This window comes from Leptonotus elevatus, chromosome 2, assembly GCF_054856555.1.
Source record: "Leptonotus elevatus isolate MCC_2025b chromosome 2, RoL_Lele_1.0, whole genome shotgun sequence".
NCBI lineage: Eukaryota > Metazoa > Chordata > Actinopteri > Syngnathiformes > Syngnathidae > Leptonotus > Leptonotus elevatus.
The window spans coordinates 11,935,885-11,956,290 of record NC_141240.1 but is presented as its reverse complement, the minus strand read 5'-3'; the positions used below and the strand labels follow the sequence as shown (position 1 = coordinate 11,956,290).

The 20,406-nt window shown below is 41.1% G+C and overlaps 2 protein-coding genes across 7 annotated transcripts in view; both read left to right on the top strand.

Moving 5' to 3' along the window:
* nup210 (nucleoporin 210) overlaps window positions 1–11,695 on the top strand; it is a 35,828-nt gene extending 24,133 nt beyond the window's left edge. The window contains exons 34-40 of one of the 2 annotated variants that reach the window (XM_086068759.1): window positions 450–564; window positions 1,196–1,342; window positions 4,559–4,809; window positions 4,900–5,104; window positions 9,183–9,293; window positions 9,544–9,621; window positions 10,688–11,695. In XM_086068759.1, the coding sequence (XP_085924885.1) occupies window positions 450–564; window positions 1,196–1,342; window positions 4,559–4,809; window positions 4,900–5,104; window positions 9,183–9,293; window positions 9,544–9,621; window positions 10,688–10,770 (990 nt within the window). In that variant the 3' untranslated portion in view covers window positions 10,771–11,695. Of the gene's footprint in view, window positions 1–449; window positions 565–1,195; window positions 1,343–4,558; window positions 4,810–4,899; window positions 5,105–9,179; window positions 9,294–9,543; window positions 9,622–10,687 lie in introns of both variants that reach the window. The other variant, XM_086068758.1, reaches the window with a different exon arrangement.
* Window positions 11,696–16,112: 4,417 nt separating this feature from the next.
* LOC147178435 (IQ motif and SEC7 domain-containing protein 1-like) overlaps window positions 16,113–20,406 on the top strand; it is a 127,713-nt gene continuing 123,419 nt past the window's right edge. For all 5 annotated transcript variants that reach the window (XM_086069783.1, XM_086069781.1, XM_086069782.1 and 2 more), the window contains exon 1: window positions 16,113–16,685. In XM_086069783.1, coding sequence (XP_085925909.1) covers window positions 16,423–16,685 — 263 coding nt within the window. In that variant the 5' untranslated portion in view covers window positions 16,113–16,422. The remainder of the gene's footprint in view (window positions 16,686–20,406) is intronic.

The following is a 20,406-nucleotide window of genomic DNA, read 5'->3' as shown; positions in this document are numbered from 1 at the left end:
AGACAAAATAAAATGACTTTTATTTAGTAGTCAGTTGTATTGCATTCTACTCTTTATCAACACACATGAGTTGGGGGTACTCATGGTATGACAAAAAGGTTCGGGGTACACAAGACCAAGGTTAGGAACCATTGATCAGTAAATACAGTGTCTATCATTACCTGCCAGAATTAGATTGTGTCAAATTTGCGCGCAAAACAAGATGCTCACACTTGATGAAGTGGAGAGAAGATGAATTACCAGTACTGTACTTATTTTATATTAGTGTATCACAGGATTCAGTCAATCCAATGTCTCTCCCCTGAGCTAAATGTAAGATGCACATTTGTACAGATATCTCTTATTTTTGTAACTCAGCTACACATTTATTTAAATTTGCACAAAATTGAGCAGGTTCTGATTTTATCGGTTTTAGCATGCTAATTGTATTTTTTCTCCCTGAATGTTAGATTGTGGTGGAATCGGCTACAAAGACAGCTGCAATGGCACAAGCCTTACCAGTCAGAATTGGCAAGCAGACTGACGTCTTACTCACAACCAGAGGACAAGGAACCAACCTCGTTGGTACTGAAATGACTCCACTTTAGTCAACCTATTGTCACTACACATGATGATAATCACAAATCATTCTAAAGAATTCAAAAAAATTATCCTCAAAGCGAAATAATATGTTTGAAGTATGAATTAAAGTTGCTCTATGTAACAATTTGCCCCAAAATATCTTTACAATAGCCTTTTAATTTGGTCATTTATGATTTCTAATTAGTAATTAAAATGTTAAACTAATAGTTCATATGAATTTTTGACGTCTATAGCCGTCAATGGCAGTGAATGAGTTAATAACCCAAAACAGAACAATATTGTTAAATGGTAAAACCTTGAAGGCCACTTGCTCGGGTGAGTAACTGAAAATAAGCAATGGTTGACTGTTAATATGAAAACCCGAATAACATTGCTCTCCACTTTGGGGTTTGTGGCCCTTATACTTATTAAAGCGAAAAACAGACTTCACTCCATTTATAAGTGTGTTAGTCTAAAGTTTCAATTCAAAATACATTTAACCGTCAATTTTATTAAATTACTCACTCAAATGCTTTCAACACAGCTCCTTCCACTTTTCCATTTTTCATCTAATTTATATAACTACAATGTTTATTGTAGCCCTAAGCTTATGCCAGTGTAATGTATCCTGCAGGAACCTGCTCCTCTATCCAGACAGAAGCCATTGTGCAACTGCAGCCAGAAACCTCTGTCACTTGCCACCTCAGCTTTGCCAGTGAAGCTGTTAATTTCTCTGCAAGCAGCGTCTTTAAAACGAATATCAGCTTTGATACCAGCATTGGTATGTATGAACTTACATTAACGTGGGTAACGGAAAGTTTGGACACACCTCATGCGATGCATTTTCTTCATTTTCATGACTATTTACATTGTAGATTCTCACTTAAGGCATCAAAACTATGAATGAACATGTGGAGTTATGTTCTTAAAAAACATGTTTTATATTCTAGTTTCTTCAAAATAGTCACTCTTTGCTAAGGATGGGTACTTTTCACATTTAAACCGGTACTGTTCCAATATTCGGTACCTGGGAATCGATACCGGTACTCAATGGTACCAATTTTCGGTACTTTTGTACTCTCTCTCTCTTTTTTTTACTTTTTTTTTATTTGTTACATTTTATTTATTTATTTGGGTGGTAGTAAATGTTCATCATTGTTTATTTAATAGTAAAATCTTTTTAAAAATTAATTTAACAATTAGCTTTCAATATATAAAACTTGTCAAATAAAAAATTTAATACAATTTCATTCAAATGAGCCAGAGCGCAATAGTAAAAATAAAGGTTTAACATTTTAAATTACTGAAGTATAAGTAATAAACATACAGTAAGTTAATATTACAAAAAACAAAGTGTGAATCTAAGTTGTGTGTCATGAACAACAGTAAATATATAAATTAATAATAATTGATGCAGTTGTTATTCAAGGACGTAGAGCCTGCTGAGCGATGAGCTCGAAGTTTGAACCCACGTTGGACTCAAACGTATATATGTACACTGTATAAAAAAAAAGAGTTGGAAGAGCACATGACATGAACATAAACGAATAATTTGATTCAAATTAATCATTTGAATGTACCCAAAATGGTCTGTAATGCTCGCTACATTTTGGTCACCAGTAGTATATCAAGTTATAATCTCTATATACTTTAACAATGGTGAAGCCGTGTACATTCCAGCATGATTCCATTCGGTGGGGGAAGACCGCCGCCAACACCTCCCTCAGCCGTGCGCTGATTGTGCGGGGACATTGCCAGCTTCCACCCGGCGCAGTGGCTTTCATACTTCATAAACTATATTTGTTTGTCTTGGTGGCGCAAAAATCTCGCTTGTTTCTTGTACCCGGAAATGTAGCCGTCCCCTCGGTCGGTCTCTCAGCCGAGCCCCGACCGCCCCCTCGGCCTCGTTCTTCGCATGAGAAATCCTGTGCGAGTGGGTGACGTCCATACCCTGGTGCACGTATAATGGTGTGTTCAAGTGCGCCATGGAAAATCGTCAACTCTTCCACTCCTGCACAGTCACAACTTTGAAAGACGGGCTTCAGAACGGAAACATGGCACCGTTTGATTTTACATGAATTGATGCTCGAAAGTACCGACCCAAATCGGTCCATACCACAAAAAGTACCATCTTTGGTATCCATCCCTACTCTTTGCTCTGATGATTTTTTTTGTACACTTTTGGCATTCCCTCGATGAGCTTCAAGAGTAGTCACGTGAAATGGCTTTCCAACAGTATTGACGGAGTAGAGGTGAGAATGCAAAGCGGTAATCAGAGCAAAGGGTGGCTGGCTATTTTGAAGAAACTAGAATCAAAAACAAAACGGAGCCTTCACTGCCTCCTCAGTCATTCTGTGTTTGATAGCTTTGACATCATCGCTCTGTAGAACAAGGTTTTCTTGAACCAAACTTGTGCTGTATGCTCCATGTGAGGGGGCAGGTAAATACTGTTTACAAGCTATAATCAATATCTGTGTGGTCCAAGGAGTGTATTTAACAGCGCCCATAAAAGGTGCCAGGTTGATGTAGTGGGGCAGTCAAGACCACACCAACCGAGACCAAGACATTTTCGAGACTAGAGAGTATTGAGACAGAGATGAGACCCAAGACTTTTGGAAGTCAAGAACTACTACTAAAAACGAGAAAGAAACAAAAAAAAAAAAATTACCAATATCTTTTTTCCCTCTCATTTTGAGTGTATGTATATTGTACATTACATACTGTATGTATAATATGACTAACCCATATTCACTCAGTGTTAGCTTCCAGGTTTATTGCTGAACCAAACAATCTACAGCCAAAGCACCACCAGAGGACTCTTTAGAGTAGAAATATGTCGCGTTGGTTGTGTCTAAAGCTTAGCCCATTTACTGGTGTGTTAAATAATCATGTTTCCATTGGATGAGAACTTCCCAAGTAACAACTAATGCCTGTCTGACGTGTACCTTGGTTTTTGACAATGCTACATACTGAGAGTGTAAATGTTTGGAGAGGCGAAGCGAAGCGTGCTTCGCTCCCATTACTTTCCCAACGCACCAGTGTGTTTTAGCAACTCGCTAGCCCGCACAGCTAGCTAACGTCAACATTATCCAGCCAACAGCCACCACTTTAAGAAAATCCTCAGACCTAACGCAACTTAATTGCAAACTTCCAAGAAAAAGTTTGTAACTTACCAACTTGAGAATTATTCACGGTACACGAATGGTGAACATTTATATCCCGCCGTCAAGCCACAACTCTGTATCTTGCTCGTCCTATTTCCATCTCCTACTGCCTGATGCACTTGCAGAGTGCATGTTGCATTGCTTACGGTTTTATTACTAAAGTTTGCCAACATTTTGGTCTAATTTTTCAGGGGCACTGCGTCTCCCGTCTTCTTCCATTCTCTGGGTACAGGTGGCACGCCACTCTTGGTGCCACCGGGAAGCCAGTGTGCGAGCACCTGCATTCTGCGTTTCTCACTGATCACAGTAGTACTGGCCTGGTCTTAATAAAAAATCCAGAGTCCGCCCTATCTGGGACAGGGACAAGACCGACTAAAAAGGCCTTCAATTCTGAGACGAGACCAAGACTGATGTTGAAAACGACAACACTAGGTTGTTGCATTAAGCTGCAGTGGCTCTCTTAATGCCTGAAAGCTTGTCTATTTGTGTTTGGGACCCCTGAAGGAATCCACAACATTGTCAAGGCTGCACCCTCTCTGCTAATTCCAACCGAGTCTGGGAGCATGTGACTGAAATGTTCACCCACCAATTTAGAAATTAGAGGAAAGTGGAAAGTGACTCACTTGCTAATGTATTAGATAAAACCAATTTCCATCTATGAGAATTAATAGCTCCCAGGCCCAGCTTTTTTTTTAATGTCATTTTTTTGCTGGCTGTTTGCGTAATTTGTTCGCTCCAAGAACTTCAGGAACAGAAGGGTTTACGCTAACGCTTGTTGTTTCTTATCATTCTGTCAGCCTCAGTCTCCTGTTGACTTTTTGCCATTGCCATAGGCTTGTACACATGCTCCATGACCTTGCAGTCAATGGCAGACCAGCTGACCCGAGAACTGAGCATGTCCATGACCAACCTGCTGGTTAAGGCTGGCCTGGAGGGCAGCGCCTTCTCTGGAGAGCAGGTCAGCGCCAGCCTACCAATAGAGCCCGGCCTGTACTCTGACCTGCCTGAGGTGATGCTCTCAAACGTGAATCCATCTGTGGAGCTCGCAGTCTTTGGTCCAGCTTCTGCCCTAGCAGACATGGAGGTCAGTGGCAATGACATATTTCAGAAAAATAATGATGCCTTGGTTTGTGTAAGGAAAAATAACTTAGTGAGATATCTTTCTGTGTCTTAGGTGGTCTCCAGTTCTCCCGTCATTGGTATTCAAGAGATTGATGCACAACGTGACTTCCCGAGTCTCACAAAGTACACCATCAGGGCTTTGGACCTGCGAGCAGCTGGCTCTGCTTCCATTACCATCAACAGCGCCTCCACGGGTCAGAGTCTCATCATCCCGGTCACTTTGATACACGTGGCTGAGCCTGGTGGAGGCATGCAAGGTCAGTTCTCCTGTGTGGGTTAATGGGAAGCCATAATGAGGCTGTCTCTTAAAAGTGTTTAAAGCCGAGTTATACCTCAATCTGTTTGGATTCCTTCATCACTCGCATAAGCAAATTCAGAAATTTATTATAGATGACATGAGCGTGTGCTTCCTCTGCTGCTTGCGCTGCCTCTGAATGACCAACTGTTGTTGTAAAGACCACTGATGCCAAGTGTTGTGGTTTGACCGTTTTATTGCAGGGAGTTGCATTTGTTCCCCGGAGGTTGAAAATGTTTGGAAATGCTGAGACAACATTCGCGGTAGATTAACTTGGAATTTGAAAGTGAGTCTACAGGTACTTGTCAGATAATTAGAATATGAAGGAATAATGCATTTACAGTGTTCCCTTGCTTTTCCCGGGTGTTACGTTCCACGGCCACCCGCAATAGGTGTATTTCCGCGAAGTAGAGGATGGTTTTTTTTGGTGCGGGGGGGGGGGGGGGGGGGAGATGATTCTACTGAGCCACGAAGTAGCGAGGAGCCACTGTATTTCAATAATTTGTAGGGATGCACAATAATGCTATTTTCAACCTATAACTTAGAAAGTGGCGATGTCGATTACCGATAAGTAAGCCGATAATTGTTTGCAAAATTAACTTGAATACAAATGTACTTTTGAATCCTACTCCTGCATACACAAGTCTTACAGCGCAGTCTACAAGAAGTGATCTGTGAGAGTGTGCGCAGTAAATTATCATGAAAGATTTTTATTCACCCCGGTTAGGTTTCGGGAGGAGAAAGGGAGGGTCAGCTAGACAGGAAAGCAAGCAGTCTGTTCCGAGCAGCCTGATCAGTCAAGGTCAATTCGATATTGCTTCATCTACAAGTGAAAAGCCCATTGTTAAAGAAAATACAGGTGTTCACAATACAGTATAAACTTGTTTTGTTAATACGTGTTAGTCATTTTCTATTTCCACAGTAATTAAACCCCACACTGGCGACTGCATGTCGCCATGATGCATCATCTGTGAACACGAGGTTGAGCGCATTATGACGTCACAAATATCGACACTACCATAGGAGAGAGGGGAGGGGTTAAGGAGTTGTCCACAACTTGAGCCACAACCACAACAGACGTGGCATGTCTATTATTATTGGCGGATTTGTTTATCTGGTTTATCTGTATGACGTCAAATTGGTCGATAATTGCCGATAATTATCGGCCACCAATATTATCGTGCATCCCTAATAATTTGTTTCTAAAAGTGAAACATGAATGTTACATTAGTTCACCACACGCAAAGTACAATATTTCAAGCCTTTATTTGTTTCAATGTTGATGATTATGGCAGAAAGAATCAGAAAGACACAAATAAAAAAAAATCAGGAGTTTCACAAAATTCTAATATTTTATGTGACCAACAAAAAAGTGATCTCTAACAGAAATGTCAGCCTTCTGAAAAGTCTATTCAAGTCATATGCCCTCAGTACTTTTGGTGGGCCTCCGTTTACACTGATGACAGCCTCAAGGCGGCGTGGCATGGAGATGATCAGCTACACCAGTTGTTATTGTAGCCCAAGATGCTTTGACATCGGCCTTAAGATCGTCTGCATTCCGGGGTTTCTGTTCTCTTGTCTTCCTCTCGACAGTACATCAATTTTCAATGGGGTTCAAGTCAGGTGAGTTTTCTGACCAATCAATGAATCAGTTATTCCATGGCTATTGAACCAGGTATTGGTAGTTTTGGCTCTGTGGTCAGGTGCCAAATGTTACTGGAAAATAAAATCCTTATCTCCAAAAAGCTTGTCAATAGCGTGAAGCATGAAGTGCTCTAAAATGTCCTGGTAAACAGCTACGTTGACTGTGGACTTGATGCAAGACAATGGAGCCACATCATCAAATGACATGGCTTCCCAAAACAATTCCTGACTGTGGAAACTTTACACTGGACCCAATAAGGCCTAAAGCGCCTGCTCCGAAAATGTTTTCCTGGAAATTCAACAATATTAAAAATAATTGATATCTCAGCTCCTGAAGCAGATAAAAACATAGTTCTAAAAACATTTCAGAGCTTACACCTGTGGGCGTTCACACAAACCTAAGTTTATTATTGTAAACCTTCAATATATATTTTTAAAAATCAACAAACAAATGTCGCATCTGTGGGGTATGTAACTCCATTAGAGATGTCCGATACTACTTTTTTTGAGACCGATACTCAGATCTTCAGTACTCACCGATACCAAGTGCCGATAAAATTTCCACCACCCAAAACAACTGATTTAAAAAACAAAACTATATATCTATTTTAGCAAATTTCTTTCAAATTGATTAACAATGGCAATTATAGTCTTTCAATTTGCTCATAAAAGTCATTTTGCATAGAGAATTTCAAAATATAGATGAATAAAATGAAACAAATGAAACGCGGCAGCAGGAGTGGACCACCTGCTCGCCGCAAGCGCCACTGCCAGTCGTCCCACAGCTTCGGGCCGGCTGGACTCCCGCGAGTCGGCCGCACCATCGGCCTGGTTCGCCGCGGGCGCTCGCTCTCTCCGGTAATGATCCTTCCGCAGATTCACCTACGGAAACCTTGTCCGTCGTCGCCGCCCTTTTCTGCATTCAGCTCGCCCTTCGATTTGTCTTTAATTATTTCGTTCCCGCTGCTTGAATCTAATAAGTACCATCCGCTTCTTCGTCTTTCCCTTGCGTTGGTGATATAAGTGGCTAAATTAAAAGTAGCCCGTGCGTCCGCTACGCTAAAGCCTTAAATAAACGAGTACTCTAGGCAGGGAAAAAAACTGGGATTTTTCGTACTCGAGGTACCTTTGACAGTCAATAAATGCAAAATAACCATTTAAGTCGTTAGTTCCTAACCGAAAAATGGCCACAAGAGCGAGACTGATACCAGTATCGATATCCATCGTGAGTACCGATACTATGAAATATGTCTTGTATCGGTACTCGCCCATCCCTAAACTCCATATATATTTACCTTCAACACTGGAGCGCAGTTGTAATAAACTCGGAGGATCAAGTGGTAATTATTCGTCATCCATTCTGTTACAAAGCCGTCAAAATGTTCAACATCCTCATTGTCTACAAACATATTACTTAACAATATGTCACTGTCGACTCGTTACAATCATTCGAATGGTCGTCAATTGCGTCATTTATTTCATAACTCCCGTGCAAGCTCTGCATAATGATCCTGTTCATTGGAATTAGGTGTGTTGGAGGAGGAAACCCCTAAACCTCTCCGGGCCGGAATTGCATACTTGTTTTGCATTAACTAGCTGATAACATTGGGCTACTGGGAGTCTACAATGTTGAGTTTTGTCATAATATTCAAATTTTGTGAAACATTGAGTTTTTAGTTTTTGTGTCTTTCTGCCATAATAGTCAAAACTGAAACAAATAAAGCCTTAACATAATTCACTTTGTGTTAAACTAATGTAACATGCAAGTTTCACTTTTTGAAATAAATGGACTTGTTTGTCCTTAATATTCTAATGATCTGACCAGCACTTGTATAAGTACCGTAGCCTGTGATTAGCTCGACCAGCCAAACAATGGCAAAAATGTTTGTTGACGACATTGCATCTTCATCAATGAGATATGTGCAATAAATGTTGGTTGAATAACATATGTTATTTTAATATATATCTGTAATCAATTCAGCTTTGCTCAATAACTGTAGAACCTGATATTTCTTGTAACGTGTTATTCTGTTAAGAGCTAAGACATCATATTGAATGTCAAAACTGAAATGGAAAAATAAGCTGTCAATATTTTGTCAATTTAAACTATTCAAAGAAAGAAAATCGAATGCAAATATGTGTTGTGGTGCTTTTGTTGTTTTGGCTGATGCAGCATGTCAGGATCAAATTTATGGAGGAAAAGTTTTACCAAACAGGTTGCTGCAGCTAGAACAAGGTGTAAAATAAAAACTCCGTTAAAAATGCTCAGCCACTAGCGTATTGAAACAACATTTGGGGACGTGTGCTGTAAATAATAATTTGTACTTGGTTGTAGCTGCTCCCAGACCTCGGAAGACATTTAGACTGTGATTTCATCCTGTTCTCTTCCAAAGCAGCTGCTGCGCCACTTGTTAACACAGAGGGGGACCTCTGGCTTCAAAACTCTTACCATATGATGCTGTTCACCCTGTTTGCCCTGCTAGCTGGTACAGCCGCTGTCATCATCGGTAAGGGTGCCAGATTCAACTACTACTACTCAGTTGAATCTGGAACTTTCATCTTCATTGTAACATAGCAGTATGTCGTTTTACAAGCATTTGTGTGCAGAACATGGGATTGACTGCCATGTAATGATAAGAGGATACCTGATGGGATGCATTGTAGCGGTTTTCTTGTTTGAATGTGCTGTTTGTGATGCTCAGTCTTGATAGTCGTGATCCTCAGCTCTTCCCTCGTGTCCCGTTTTGTCTCTTGCAGTCCTCCACACGGTGTTCTCTCCCAAGCAGCAAACGTACCCCAACACCTTCGTCCTCAGGACGCCTCCACGTGACGCTGGTAGGACACAGAATCTTTTCGCTCAGAAAACTTCATGTTTGGGGGATAAATGAAGGAATTCAGGTGCAAGAAAAATATGTTGTTGGAATTGCCTGGACTTGGTCATCAAATAAGTTTGATACATGTCTGGTGTTCCTATTTTTGTGTGTAGTCTTGTATTTGCCAAAATAATTCCGCTGTTTGTTTGTAATGCTCGTTGCCATGTTGGGACGGATATGACGTCACCACGTTGACATGGAGTGATCGCCAGATCGCATGCCTACGAATGTAAATCTGTCATCCAGACTCCATTATTATTATTTTTTAGATAAGGAGTTCTTAAGATGGGTTCAGGGGTTAGGCGAGGGTCAAGGTACACACCCGACTCATATGATTCATTGGCAGTCATTGGCTACAAAGTGATCACGCTACATGGCTTGCTTTACTGTATCTGTGCTGCAAGGGGATTTGGTGCGCTCAGTAGTCGACTTGTGACTGTTGTTGGGATTTCTTTATTATTGGAATCCCTTCAAACTATGTCGAGCAATAAAAGTGGTCGGATGCGCAACATGAATTCACATGTATGTAGTTTTGCAGTGTTTAATTCTGGGGCCTTTGCTATTTTCATGGTATCTGCTGCGCCTGTGTTCCATTTCACGACTTCGCTCCTTGCAGGCGAGTACGTCTGTGAGCATTAGCTCGTCTAACAAAAAATGTGTTTGGATGCAGTTTTTCTTGATAAACAATATAGATTTGATTGGACACAGCATAAGATAAACTACAGGAGCACAGTCGAACTGTGTGGTATTAGTTGAGAAAAATCTGTGATGAAGATCCGATAACGTTTTATGACCAATTTATGCATGTATCCAGGTCATTTCAAGGGGTTCACACTTCTTGCGGTGACACAAATCCTCAGCCACATTTCAAGACTTTTAATTGAACAGAACCGGCATCTGTCAACAAGCCAGTCTGAAGAAATATGTCGTAAATTAGCACTTTGGTGAATTGAGCCCAATGCAAGCAAATGCAACCTTTTCTCATAAATTCCCTTTGAATTTGCTGACCCTCCTGGCTCTTTTCCCAGGGCCGGATTCCTGGAGCCCTACAACCCGGATGGAACCAAACAGCTCCAGGTTGCGTCTCTTTTCTCCGAGATACATGTCCTGATGAAGCGCTCATCCTCCGTCCAGTGCCACAGAGAGTCATCACTGAATGTACATCACACCCCTCACAGTGGAAGCTGCGGGATGTGACTGCAAAATTGTTGCATTTTAATATTGGTACAAGACTCGCAAAGGCCTTTTAATACCCGCTTGTTTGCGTGTGTGCGTGTGTGTGTAACAACATTTCTATAGCGCAATGTCCTTGTGCCGTCATTTGCTGAATCCTCTTATATAAAACCACTCAATTGTTAGCAAAGCACCTATTGTAGCCTCCCTGGAAAAAAGATTTTTTGTTTGTGCTCAATAATACTGTATATTGTTTGACTGACCGCATATCACAATTTTTTATGTCAACTCGGCAGGAATTGCATTCTTTTGTGACAAAAAAATGACTTGAAGGAGAGAGGAAATATTATAGTTTGTTGTTGTAGCTGAAACAAATGACTGTATGTTAAACAGCCTAATATGTGACAAATCCTTCAAATGTGCATCATCAGTTCCTTTTTAAGTTTTGGCATTTGGTATATTTTATCAGTGTGAGCCATGATGCGTGCAGCTTCTGTTTAGTTCGTTAATGTGAAATGGGAAGAGATGTCAAGCATCTTATTTGAGTTGCTTCAATGCAAGAGAACAAAATGTGACAGTCTTCAGTTTTTGTTTTGACCTGTTTGCAGTGCTGGGACTGAGACCACAGTACCACTGTTTAAATGCTGAAAAACTATTTTTTTGTAAGCGTGTCTTCATTTTTTCTTTTAGAAAGATTTGAACTGAATTTCTGGTTTCCTGTAGGCTGAACACTGTATGCACTATGCATTACAACCATGCCGAACTGGCTTGTAAGAACATAACGATGCTTCCCCCCTCCTCTGCCTCTTTCGTTTCCTTGTGTAAATATGTCTCTTGAAATAAAAGTGATTCATTAAAATTCAGCTTTTTTGTTATCGTGTTACAACTGTCAAACATTAGAAATATGGTGAGCAAAGTATATACTGACCTAAATTCATAATTGAGATGATCCATCAATGTCACACACTTTGAACATCCCTATGAATTAATTTAATGCATCATTACCATTTATGTTCATCAAAATATTACCTTTACATGTAAAAAGTTATTTAGCATATGAATGGTGATCTAGTGTTTACATTTACCTTTCATTTTGAAGTTGTCTTTCAGTGCCCATGTGTGTAGAAAATTACGGCCTACTAAACTGAAGCGAAGTGCAATTTTGGTGGCTAAATTATAATCAGACTAGCGCCAGTTGATGTAGCTCCGTGTAAATAAACGAGAGATTAGGGACTTTCTTTCCGTACCCCTGAGGGTTTGGAAAAGGTCTGAGACCCTTAATCAAATATCTCCCTTCAATATGTGACGCAGCTCTGGACCACTGTGGTGGTTTCTAGTCACCGGGGTCATTTGTATGCCCACTACATCCAGCCGCATGTCAGCAAGTGCCACACAAGTTTGATTTGCTGGACACACTTAAACGTTTACCGCATGGCACATTTAATGTTTATTGTTCCGATTTGATCCTCCCCTCCATTTCTTGTATTGTCTTCAGAGCTAACGTCAAATGACAAGTGAATGACTGCTATGTTTGGACAGAAATTCCACATGCTTGCACAGCTGACATGAAGTACTTTATTTTCTGCAATGCTATGTTCTGCAATATTTCCCCTCTTCCCCAGGGGGGGTGTAAAACCTCAAGAGCATCAACTCATGCATGAGAGGGCCGTTTATATGGAAGTTCAGCCATGTAGCGCTTGCATAGTAACAACAGGCCCGAGGGTATATTTATTTTTTTATTTTTTTCAGTCTTGATTGAATAAACATGCATACTGCGCATCGTGTACATTCGAAGCTGTTTGCTGGTTTTGATTGACTACGCAGTCTCAGTTCAAATGAATGAATGCAAATGTGGATGTGACCGTTTTGAAACGACTGCTATTTAATGGTAGTGCCATGTTGCTGCGTAAATGTGAGCGTACAGTCCAACGAGGATTCATTCCGACAGTCATCACCGCAAAGCTCAAATGACATTTAGTTTATTCTCTCTGTTAAGGCACACAGTTTGCATAAAGCCCACCTGTCAGACCATCAAGCTAGGAGCTGTCAAGCTACATTTGAGGTGAAGGCAAAGCGATACTCTTAATTGAAATTGGAGACATGAGGTGGTCTCTGATACACACCTGACAGGAATGGCAATGCCCCCCCCCCCCCCCCCTGGGATGGTGCCAGATGGCTTTGGCAAGCGGTTTCTCTGTGCCACAGGTCAAAGGTTGCTCTTTGGAGTCTAGAGTGTACGTAACTCATTCACTGCCATAAATTCATAAAAAAAGAAAGAAAAGATTATTAAAAATTAGGGGCGGCAGGCGATTAACATTTTTTATTGTAATTAATCGCATGACTTCATTAGTTAACTCACGATTAATCACACATTTTTTTATCTGTTCTAAATGTACAGTAAAAAAATTATAGGTTCTCATACTCTTGTTAACAAAAGTGGGAAAAAATGTTAAACTAATAGAAATAGTTTAAATGAATTTTTGACGTCTATAGCCGTCAATGGCAGTGAATGAGTTAATGGTGTTGTGAAGTTTTCTCATGTGAAAAACACAAAAATGACACAAACCTAAGATTATATAAATCAGCCCTTCTCTGCTGATGTTTGGTTTGGAACCCGACACAACAGGTTTATTGTACAAAAGAGTCAGTATAACAAAGAGGAGAACTAATAAAACCTGTTTGGAAGAGAAGAGACATCGGGCATGTTATGTGTGTCACGCCATTTATTAGGGGCCAATAAGAGCAACAGGTGGAAGTAAAAACAGGCAATGCAAATCAAAGCCTTCAGTGCAGTGTTGCATCAATAAAGCACGTTCACTGTTTCACTGCCTCTCCACAACTGATGCTCATTGGTTCACACATTTTCACCATGTTGAGCCAATCAAATTAACTCATTAACTGTCATAAATTCATTTAAAAAAAAGATTATTAAAAATTAAGGGCGACAGGCGATTTTTTTTATTTTTATTGTAATTAATCGCATGACTTCACTAGTTAACTCGCGATTAATCACAAATTTGATATCTGTTCTAAATGTACAATAAGAAAATTCTCGGTTTTCATACTCTTGTAACAAAAGTGGGAAAAAAATTTATACTAATAGAAATCATTTAAATGATTTTTTTATGTTTATAGCCGTCAATGGCAATGAATGAATAAAAAAAAAAAGAAGGAAAACATTATAAAAATTTTGGGGCGTCAGGCGATTAAAATTTGTAATCATAATTAATCGCATGACTTCCCTAGTTAACTCACAATTAATCACAGATTTTATATCTGTTCTAAATGTACAATAAAGGTTTTCATACTCTTGTTAACAAAAGTGGGAAAATAATAGAAATAGAAATAATTAAAAATATATTTTTACGTCTATAGCCGTCAATGGCAGTGAATGAGTTAAAGTCCATTCTGTGTGCTCAGTTTAAGTGTGTAAAATGATGTTGCCCTATTGGGCCTTGTCTTACATGTTAAGTAAATACATGAGTGGTCACAGAGACACTCAAGCGAAATCCTAGGACTCGTGTTATGTTCCGATTTGATCATCAGGATGTTATTCTTCCGGACCTTCAAGTCACTCTGAGAGCAGTTTGCTCGTGTAAATGTAGATTCAAATACACAAAAACAACATTGTGTATTATTGGTGATGTATTATTTTGTTCCCCTTTTTACAGTCAGGGTCAGTCGGTTTGTTGTCTCAGTCAAGGACATGTCAACCTACTAAGAGGTTCAGTGACACTTTCAGCGGATGGATGGATCCCGGAGGCACTCCAACACTACTTAACCGGTGACAGTTTTGTTTGTTTGTGTGTACGTGTGTGTGTGTGTGGTATGTACACTGTATATATTATATCTGAAACGACAAAGTTCAATATATTGACAAGGTTGAAATCCACCAACAGCAAGACGATCGGCTAATAATATAAATCCCATGACTGCTGTCCTCTGAGGCTACAGAATACGAACCACTCAGACACCGTGTGACAGCTGCTGAGGTTTTAGTATTGTGCAGGTCAAGGCCACACATGAGGAGGAAAGAGAGGATCATATTGCTCCAGTTGTGAAGGTCTTTGAAGCTTTTCAAACGACTGATACTGCATATCTGATATTCTATCTTGTCATCTCGAAAAGGTCCCCACTCTCTCCGAAAGCTAGAGATAGCTCTCAATATAACTTATATTTATATAACATTATGCGAAACAGTTGGGGTCATTCACATTTTCAGGATGCAAATTCAAGAGCATTTGTTTGTTGGCATGCACATCTCATTATCACTTGTCAAATACTATTTCTCTTTAGGGCCATGCCATACTGCTACAGTACATTCCCGGGGTGCAGAAGATGGGATTAAAATGCTTCCCAATGAAATTTGGCCGTGTTTATTTCCCTGGGATGTGCAATGTTTGCTATCAACAATCCCAGTGGGAGGTTGACACACCGCAGTCTTTGGCCTCACATGATGCTCGTGTACTGACACATTGTACTACAATCAACTAATTGCTGTCTACTTTTAACATGGCCCAAAAAATGTTTCCATTTTTGCGTTCAAAAAGGCAAAATCAGGGTAGTTACATTTCTTGTGTTGTGGGGGTCTTTAATATGGCACTGGTGATTCATCAGATTTTGAATAGAGTAGCAATTTCACCCCACCAAACATGCGCACAGATAGAGCTCACTCGACAAGATGCCCCTTGTCTGGAGTACCTTTTTTTCTTCTTCAAATAATCATAAAAACTTCCTGTCATCAATTCCCCGGAAAGTGTTATGATTTCATTTGGGGTATTATTTGAGTTCTTGTGAGAATTATGTCCCCAGTGCGCACAAGCCTCTGCCATTTGATGTATGATTTTGATTCATATCCACTGTAGCTTCCCTTTCTAAATATATTTGTTGTGTTAACATAAATTAATTCCCAAGTGAAATACATCTACTATTTGTCTGAATAATTATATCAATGGGTGCCCCCCCCAAAAAAATATATATCATAATTTTTAATCTCTTTTTCTAGCCTTTGTGTTGTTCTGTCTTCATCTGTCTCGTTGTCCTTTTGCTGCTGTTTGGGGCAGTTGAACCACAGGGGTTAGCCAAGATCGATGGATGGATGTATAGATAGATAGTTTCAGAAGTGTGTATTAGAGTGATATTGTTGCGTGTGATGATAAATGGGAGCTAAATGTGGGTCAGCGTGTAATCTGTCTTGAGCCATAATGCGCTCAACGCGACCTGCTGTCAGATTCATAAAACTTGTAAACTCCGCCCACTTGACAGCCGGCGTCTGTTTACAGAAAGTCGCGGCGGCGGTGGCGGCGGCGTGGTAGTGGACGTGCCAGCCTCGCGGATCGAGATCACCCCCGTCCGTGGTCAGCCTGTCACATGTGGCCACGAGCTCATTGTGACGTCGAAGCCTTGTACGTGACCGACAGCCGACAGCCGACAGCATAGCGTCCGGGGCGGCTCGTAAGAACGCTTGTATCCGGGATTCGGCTGTCACAAGCAATGGCGAGGCGTAAAAGGCGCATCAACCCGCCCGAGCATTGTGCTTGAAGCCCCCCCACTGGCTGGAGCGATCCGCTTCCTGCGCCACCACGACGACATGGACAGCCCGGGCACCGAGAACCCCGGCAGGGCTGCGGAGTATTTACAAGAGCTCAACAAGATCATCGAGACCCAGCAGGAGTTGCTGGAGCGGCAACGGGCGCGGATCGAAGAGCTGGAGCGGCAAGTGTGCGACTTGTGTACGGAGAACGGCTGCCTGAAGGAGCGTTACCAGCGGCACCTGGTGAGCTGCAGGCTGCTGCAGGGCGCCGACAGCCCGCACTCGCTCGGGGCCATCCAGGAGCATATCGCACACGACAAGTAAGCCCTAAGCCTCTTTGCCTCCCGGTTCAACGTTCACTGCAGCCAATGAAGTTGGCCCTTGTTGCTAAAATGCTAAAATGGGAGGCGAACTACCCACCGCGTTCGGGTCGCCTGTTGTTGGTGGACATTTGTGGTGGAAGTATGTGATGTGTGGCGAAGAGAAACTTTTGGTCTCATATTTGGATTGGTCCGGGCACGGGCACTTGCTGACTTTAGCCGAGAAGGAACAGGTCAAAGATGGAGGAGTAAAAATATGTTTTTGGAAGATAACTGAACAACACTGAAAGCAAACTTCAATTAGTGTATTAAAAAACCCTGAAATGTGCAATATTTTTAGAATAACTAATAATTGCCAACACCTTGGTCCTAAGTCCACAGAATGGTGGTGTTTTTGTCTGTTTGTTTTTGTTTGAAAAAAACAACTGCTGCTTGCAGGCCTTGGCTTGTCCAAATGCAGAGTATGTCTTGCATATCCAAGGACCTTCCGATGTCTCTTTCAATTTAAATCATTTAAATCAGTCTGGTTTGCCTCACCTGCCACATGGACGTGCCATTGCAGTATCTATGGTGGTTTCCAGTTGTGTTGTTGATGTGGACCAACATAAGTCATTTCTCAGGAGCCCAGGAGCTCGGGGCCAAATCGGCTATTGTGTCTCTGGGTGCAGGAGACAATTGGTTAGGGTCGAAATGCCAATCAGTTCATTTATACACTGGCCATTTTGAATGTGGTCACAGACATTCTGAATGAGTTGATGTGTGTGACACAAAATACAAAAAAATAAAAAATAAAAAAATCGGATTCATCCGGTTCCATAACTTAACAGACTAAAACTAATGCTGTAAAATCCAGGAGAGGTCCTAAAAGTCTTTTTCACATGCATGGTCAGCCACATTAATCCATGATATATAGAATGCAAAGGATGCAACCTCAGGGGGAAAGGGAGCATTCTCAGCTAAGATTTGTTACGTAACCAGCAGGGCATTAGAAGAGTGCAAATCTCTCTGCCAAGGTCCATGGAATAGCCTCACAGACACTAATGAAATTGAAATTGTCCTGAAATGACCACAACACACAATAGGCACTCGTGCGCTACCCCTAAGACTTTTGGATACATATGCACAGAGTTATACAGAACTGCACAGAAGCCATTTTAAATAAATTGATCAACAGGTTTTCAACACTGCTTGTCATCAGCTGACGTTGGTGGGAGGTGGGGTACACCCTGGACTGGTTGGCAACCACGAGTGTTTCTCATTTTGGTGATTCATTTACTTTCAATGAAAGCATGCCACTCTTTTGTGGAAATGCTATTGTTGTTAGGTGGCCATGTCCACAGGCAACACAGCTTCAAATAGCGATTGTCTGTCTTATCAGGTTGAATCCGCCTTTAGCTTCACTCTTGTAGAAGGACTCAGCATTCAGACATTTAACTTGTCTTTTGACTGCCTGCTGGGTCACGTGATGGCGCCTTGATCTTTGTGGCTATGGCGTCATGAAGACCCATGCATGACAGCATCCATATCAGTGACAAATGGATTATACTGTATGTCTATGCTATCTGATGGTACCAGGAGATGGTTTAACTCTGAACTTTAGTGAACTTTTCTTCACAGTGCAGATTTTTGTCTGGAATTTTTGTCTGGACTTTGACCAATCAGACGCAACCTTAACCTTTGCCATCCAATGGGAGAACAGTTACTAGGAGTACTGTACAAAAAAAGTTGGTTGATTAGTTAGTTAGTTAAACCTTAACCGTGGCCACTTAAAAGGTGATATAAATCTAAGCTATTATTATGATTACTTGTTGTTGTTGTTGTTGTTGTTGGCCTCTTAGCAGTCAGTGGTGGCTTCATGAGTAGTATTAGCCTTCTAGCTAACAGACTATCTGTTGTATGGAGTACAGGAGGCATCAACATCATGCTTCTATTCAAAGCAAGGTTAAAAGTTGCAACCTAACTCCACTGCCTACCATATTTATAAACAAGTTGTTTTTTTTAACGCATTTTAATGTTGTCTATGTTTGGCTGGCTGAGGATAATTGTGAAGCTAGCAGTAGCGAACTAGCTGGTTTAATATGCTATCTCAAACCACAGATCCACAAACCATGAAATTGTCATTATGTTGTTTGTCCATCATCACCATCACTATCTCCAGCTATAGTCGAAAATAAAGACCATTTCTCGGAGTGTTTGTACATTTTGATACATTATTTAAATTGCTCTCAACCCAATAAGTAAAAATCAGTATGCACCCCTAATTATCAGGATCGACTGCCTACGGGAGATGGATAGCTTTGCTTAGAATTGAGGTTGTTCTGTATTCGAGGTAGCCAAATGTACTTCCACCTCTAAATCCCTCTAATTAACATTTTATATCAGATTTCGCCTCCTCAGGATGAGTTTACGGATGTGTCCTTCTTTGTTGATCCTGAAGGGGAAATTAGACATGATGCATCTTGCTGCAAGGCAGGGAAAGCTATGAGCTCAAGCAGGGTGTTTTATTTGATAAACTGTGGGCTTAGTAGTGAGCCTTAAAGCGCAAACTGCTTATGTAGTCATATGTCCCATTGTGTAATATTGCCATCCCCAAATTCCATCGCATTATATACACCAACGCTGAACTTATTTTATATCGGCGTTATATTTCTTTTTGTCGTGTATCTTTCGGTCATTCGGTGCATGCAGGTTGCTATGGTGAATTAAATTTAATTTACGGTTGAAAAACACTTCACACTACAATTGTGTGTTTGGCTTTGTTCCAGGTCTTGCATAGAAGAAGTAAAAGCCAATAGCATTTATTTTTATGTGAGTACGGCGGGTATTACGTGTAGGGAATGTATTGTATGTACTTATGGGATCAGGATTGTCGATGGTGACGAGCACATGCGTTCTCGCGTGTATGCACAACACATTCGCATTCCACCTCGCTTGTTAGAATGTCGGTTGGCTTCTCCGCCTGCCCACCTTTCCAAAGCAAGTGCAGAGAGCAGGGAATGCGATGCACTGCCGATAGTGAGTCCCGTCAACGGATCGTCCTTGTCATCCCTGCAGAACAGGAATTTAGGGACATTGTTGATCAGGAATTTGGAATATCCAAATTGACACTGTTCATTGCTATCCTTGCTGTAGTTGTGATGAGGGATAGAGTGTATGCAATCCAAGTGGAAAATTCTGCTTTCCTGGCTTCTAGATAAAGCTTATGTAAACGGAAAGTTGGTGTAATACCCAGGGTAAGGATTGAAATTCGCACGCCTATCGGGTTTCCTGATAGTTGAGTGCCTCGTCAGCCCAGGCCTGATGCAATTTATGCTGACCCTGTACAGGTTTCACTTAATGGTGCGTTTGTTTTAGCAGCCTTCTACTGTGGGTTGCATCAACGGCGCTCTCGTTGGAATTAGCTGACAGGCGACACCAAATTCCTGCTCTAAACATTGGTGATAAATGGCTGGCATTTTGTTGCAGTCTGCCACCCCCGCATGTGGTCTGCTGCCTTACAGCCACTGTAAAGTGATCGCAGGTCACAAATGAATGTGCGGATAAAGCATTTGTTTTGATGGATATTTTTTGTTTTGCACGATGCAGCGGAGGAAGGTAATTTTAATCAAAGTTGCACCAAAGCTGTCCTCTGGGATTTCCTGTGGAATAGTGTCTGAGAGTACTTTTCATTTTTCTTATCATGATGCCGGTGGATGCATCTGTTTATGCATGTTTCGCATTC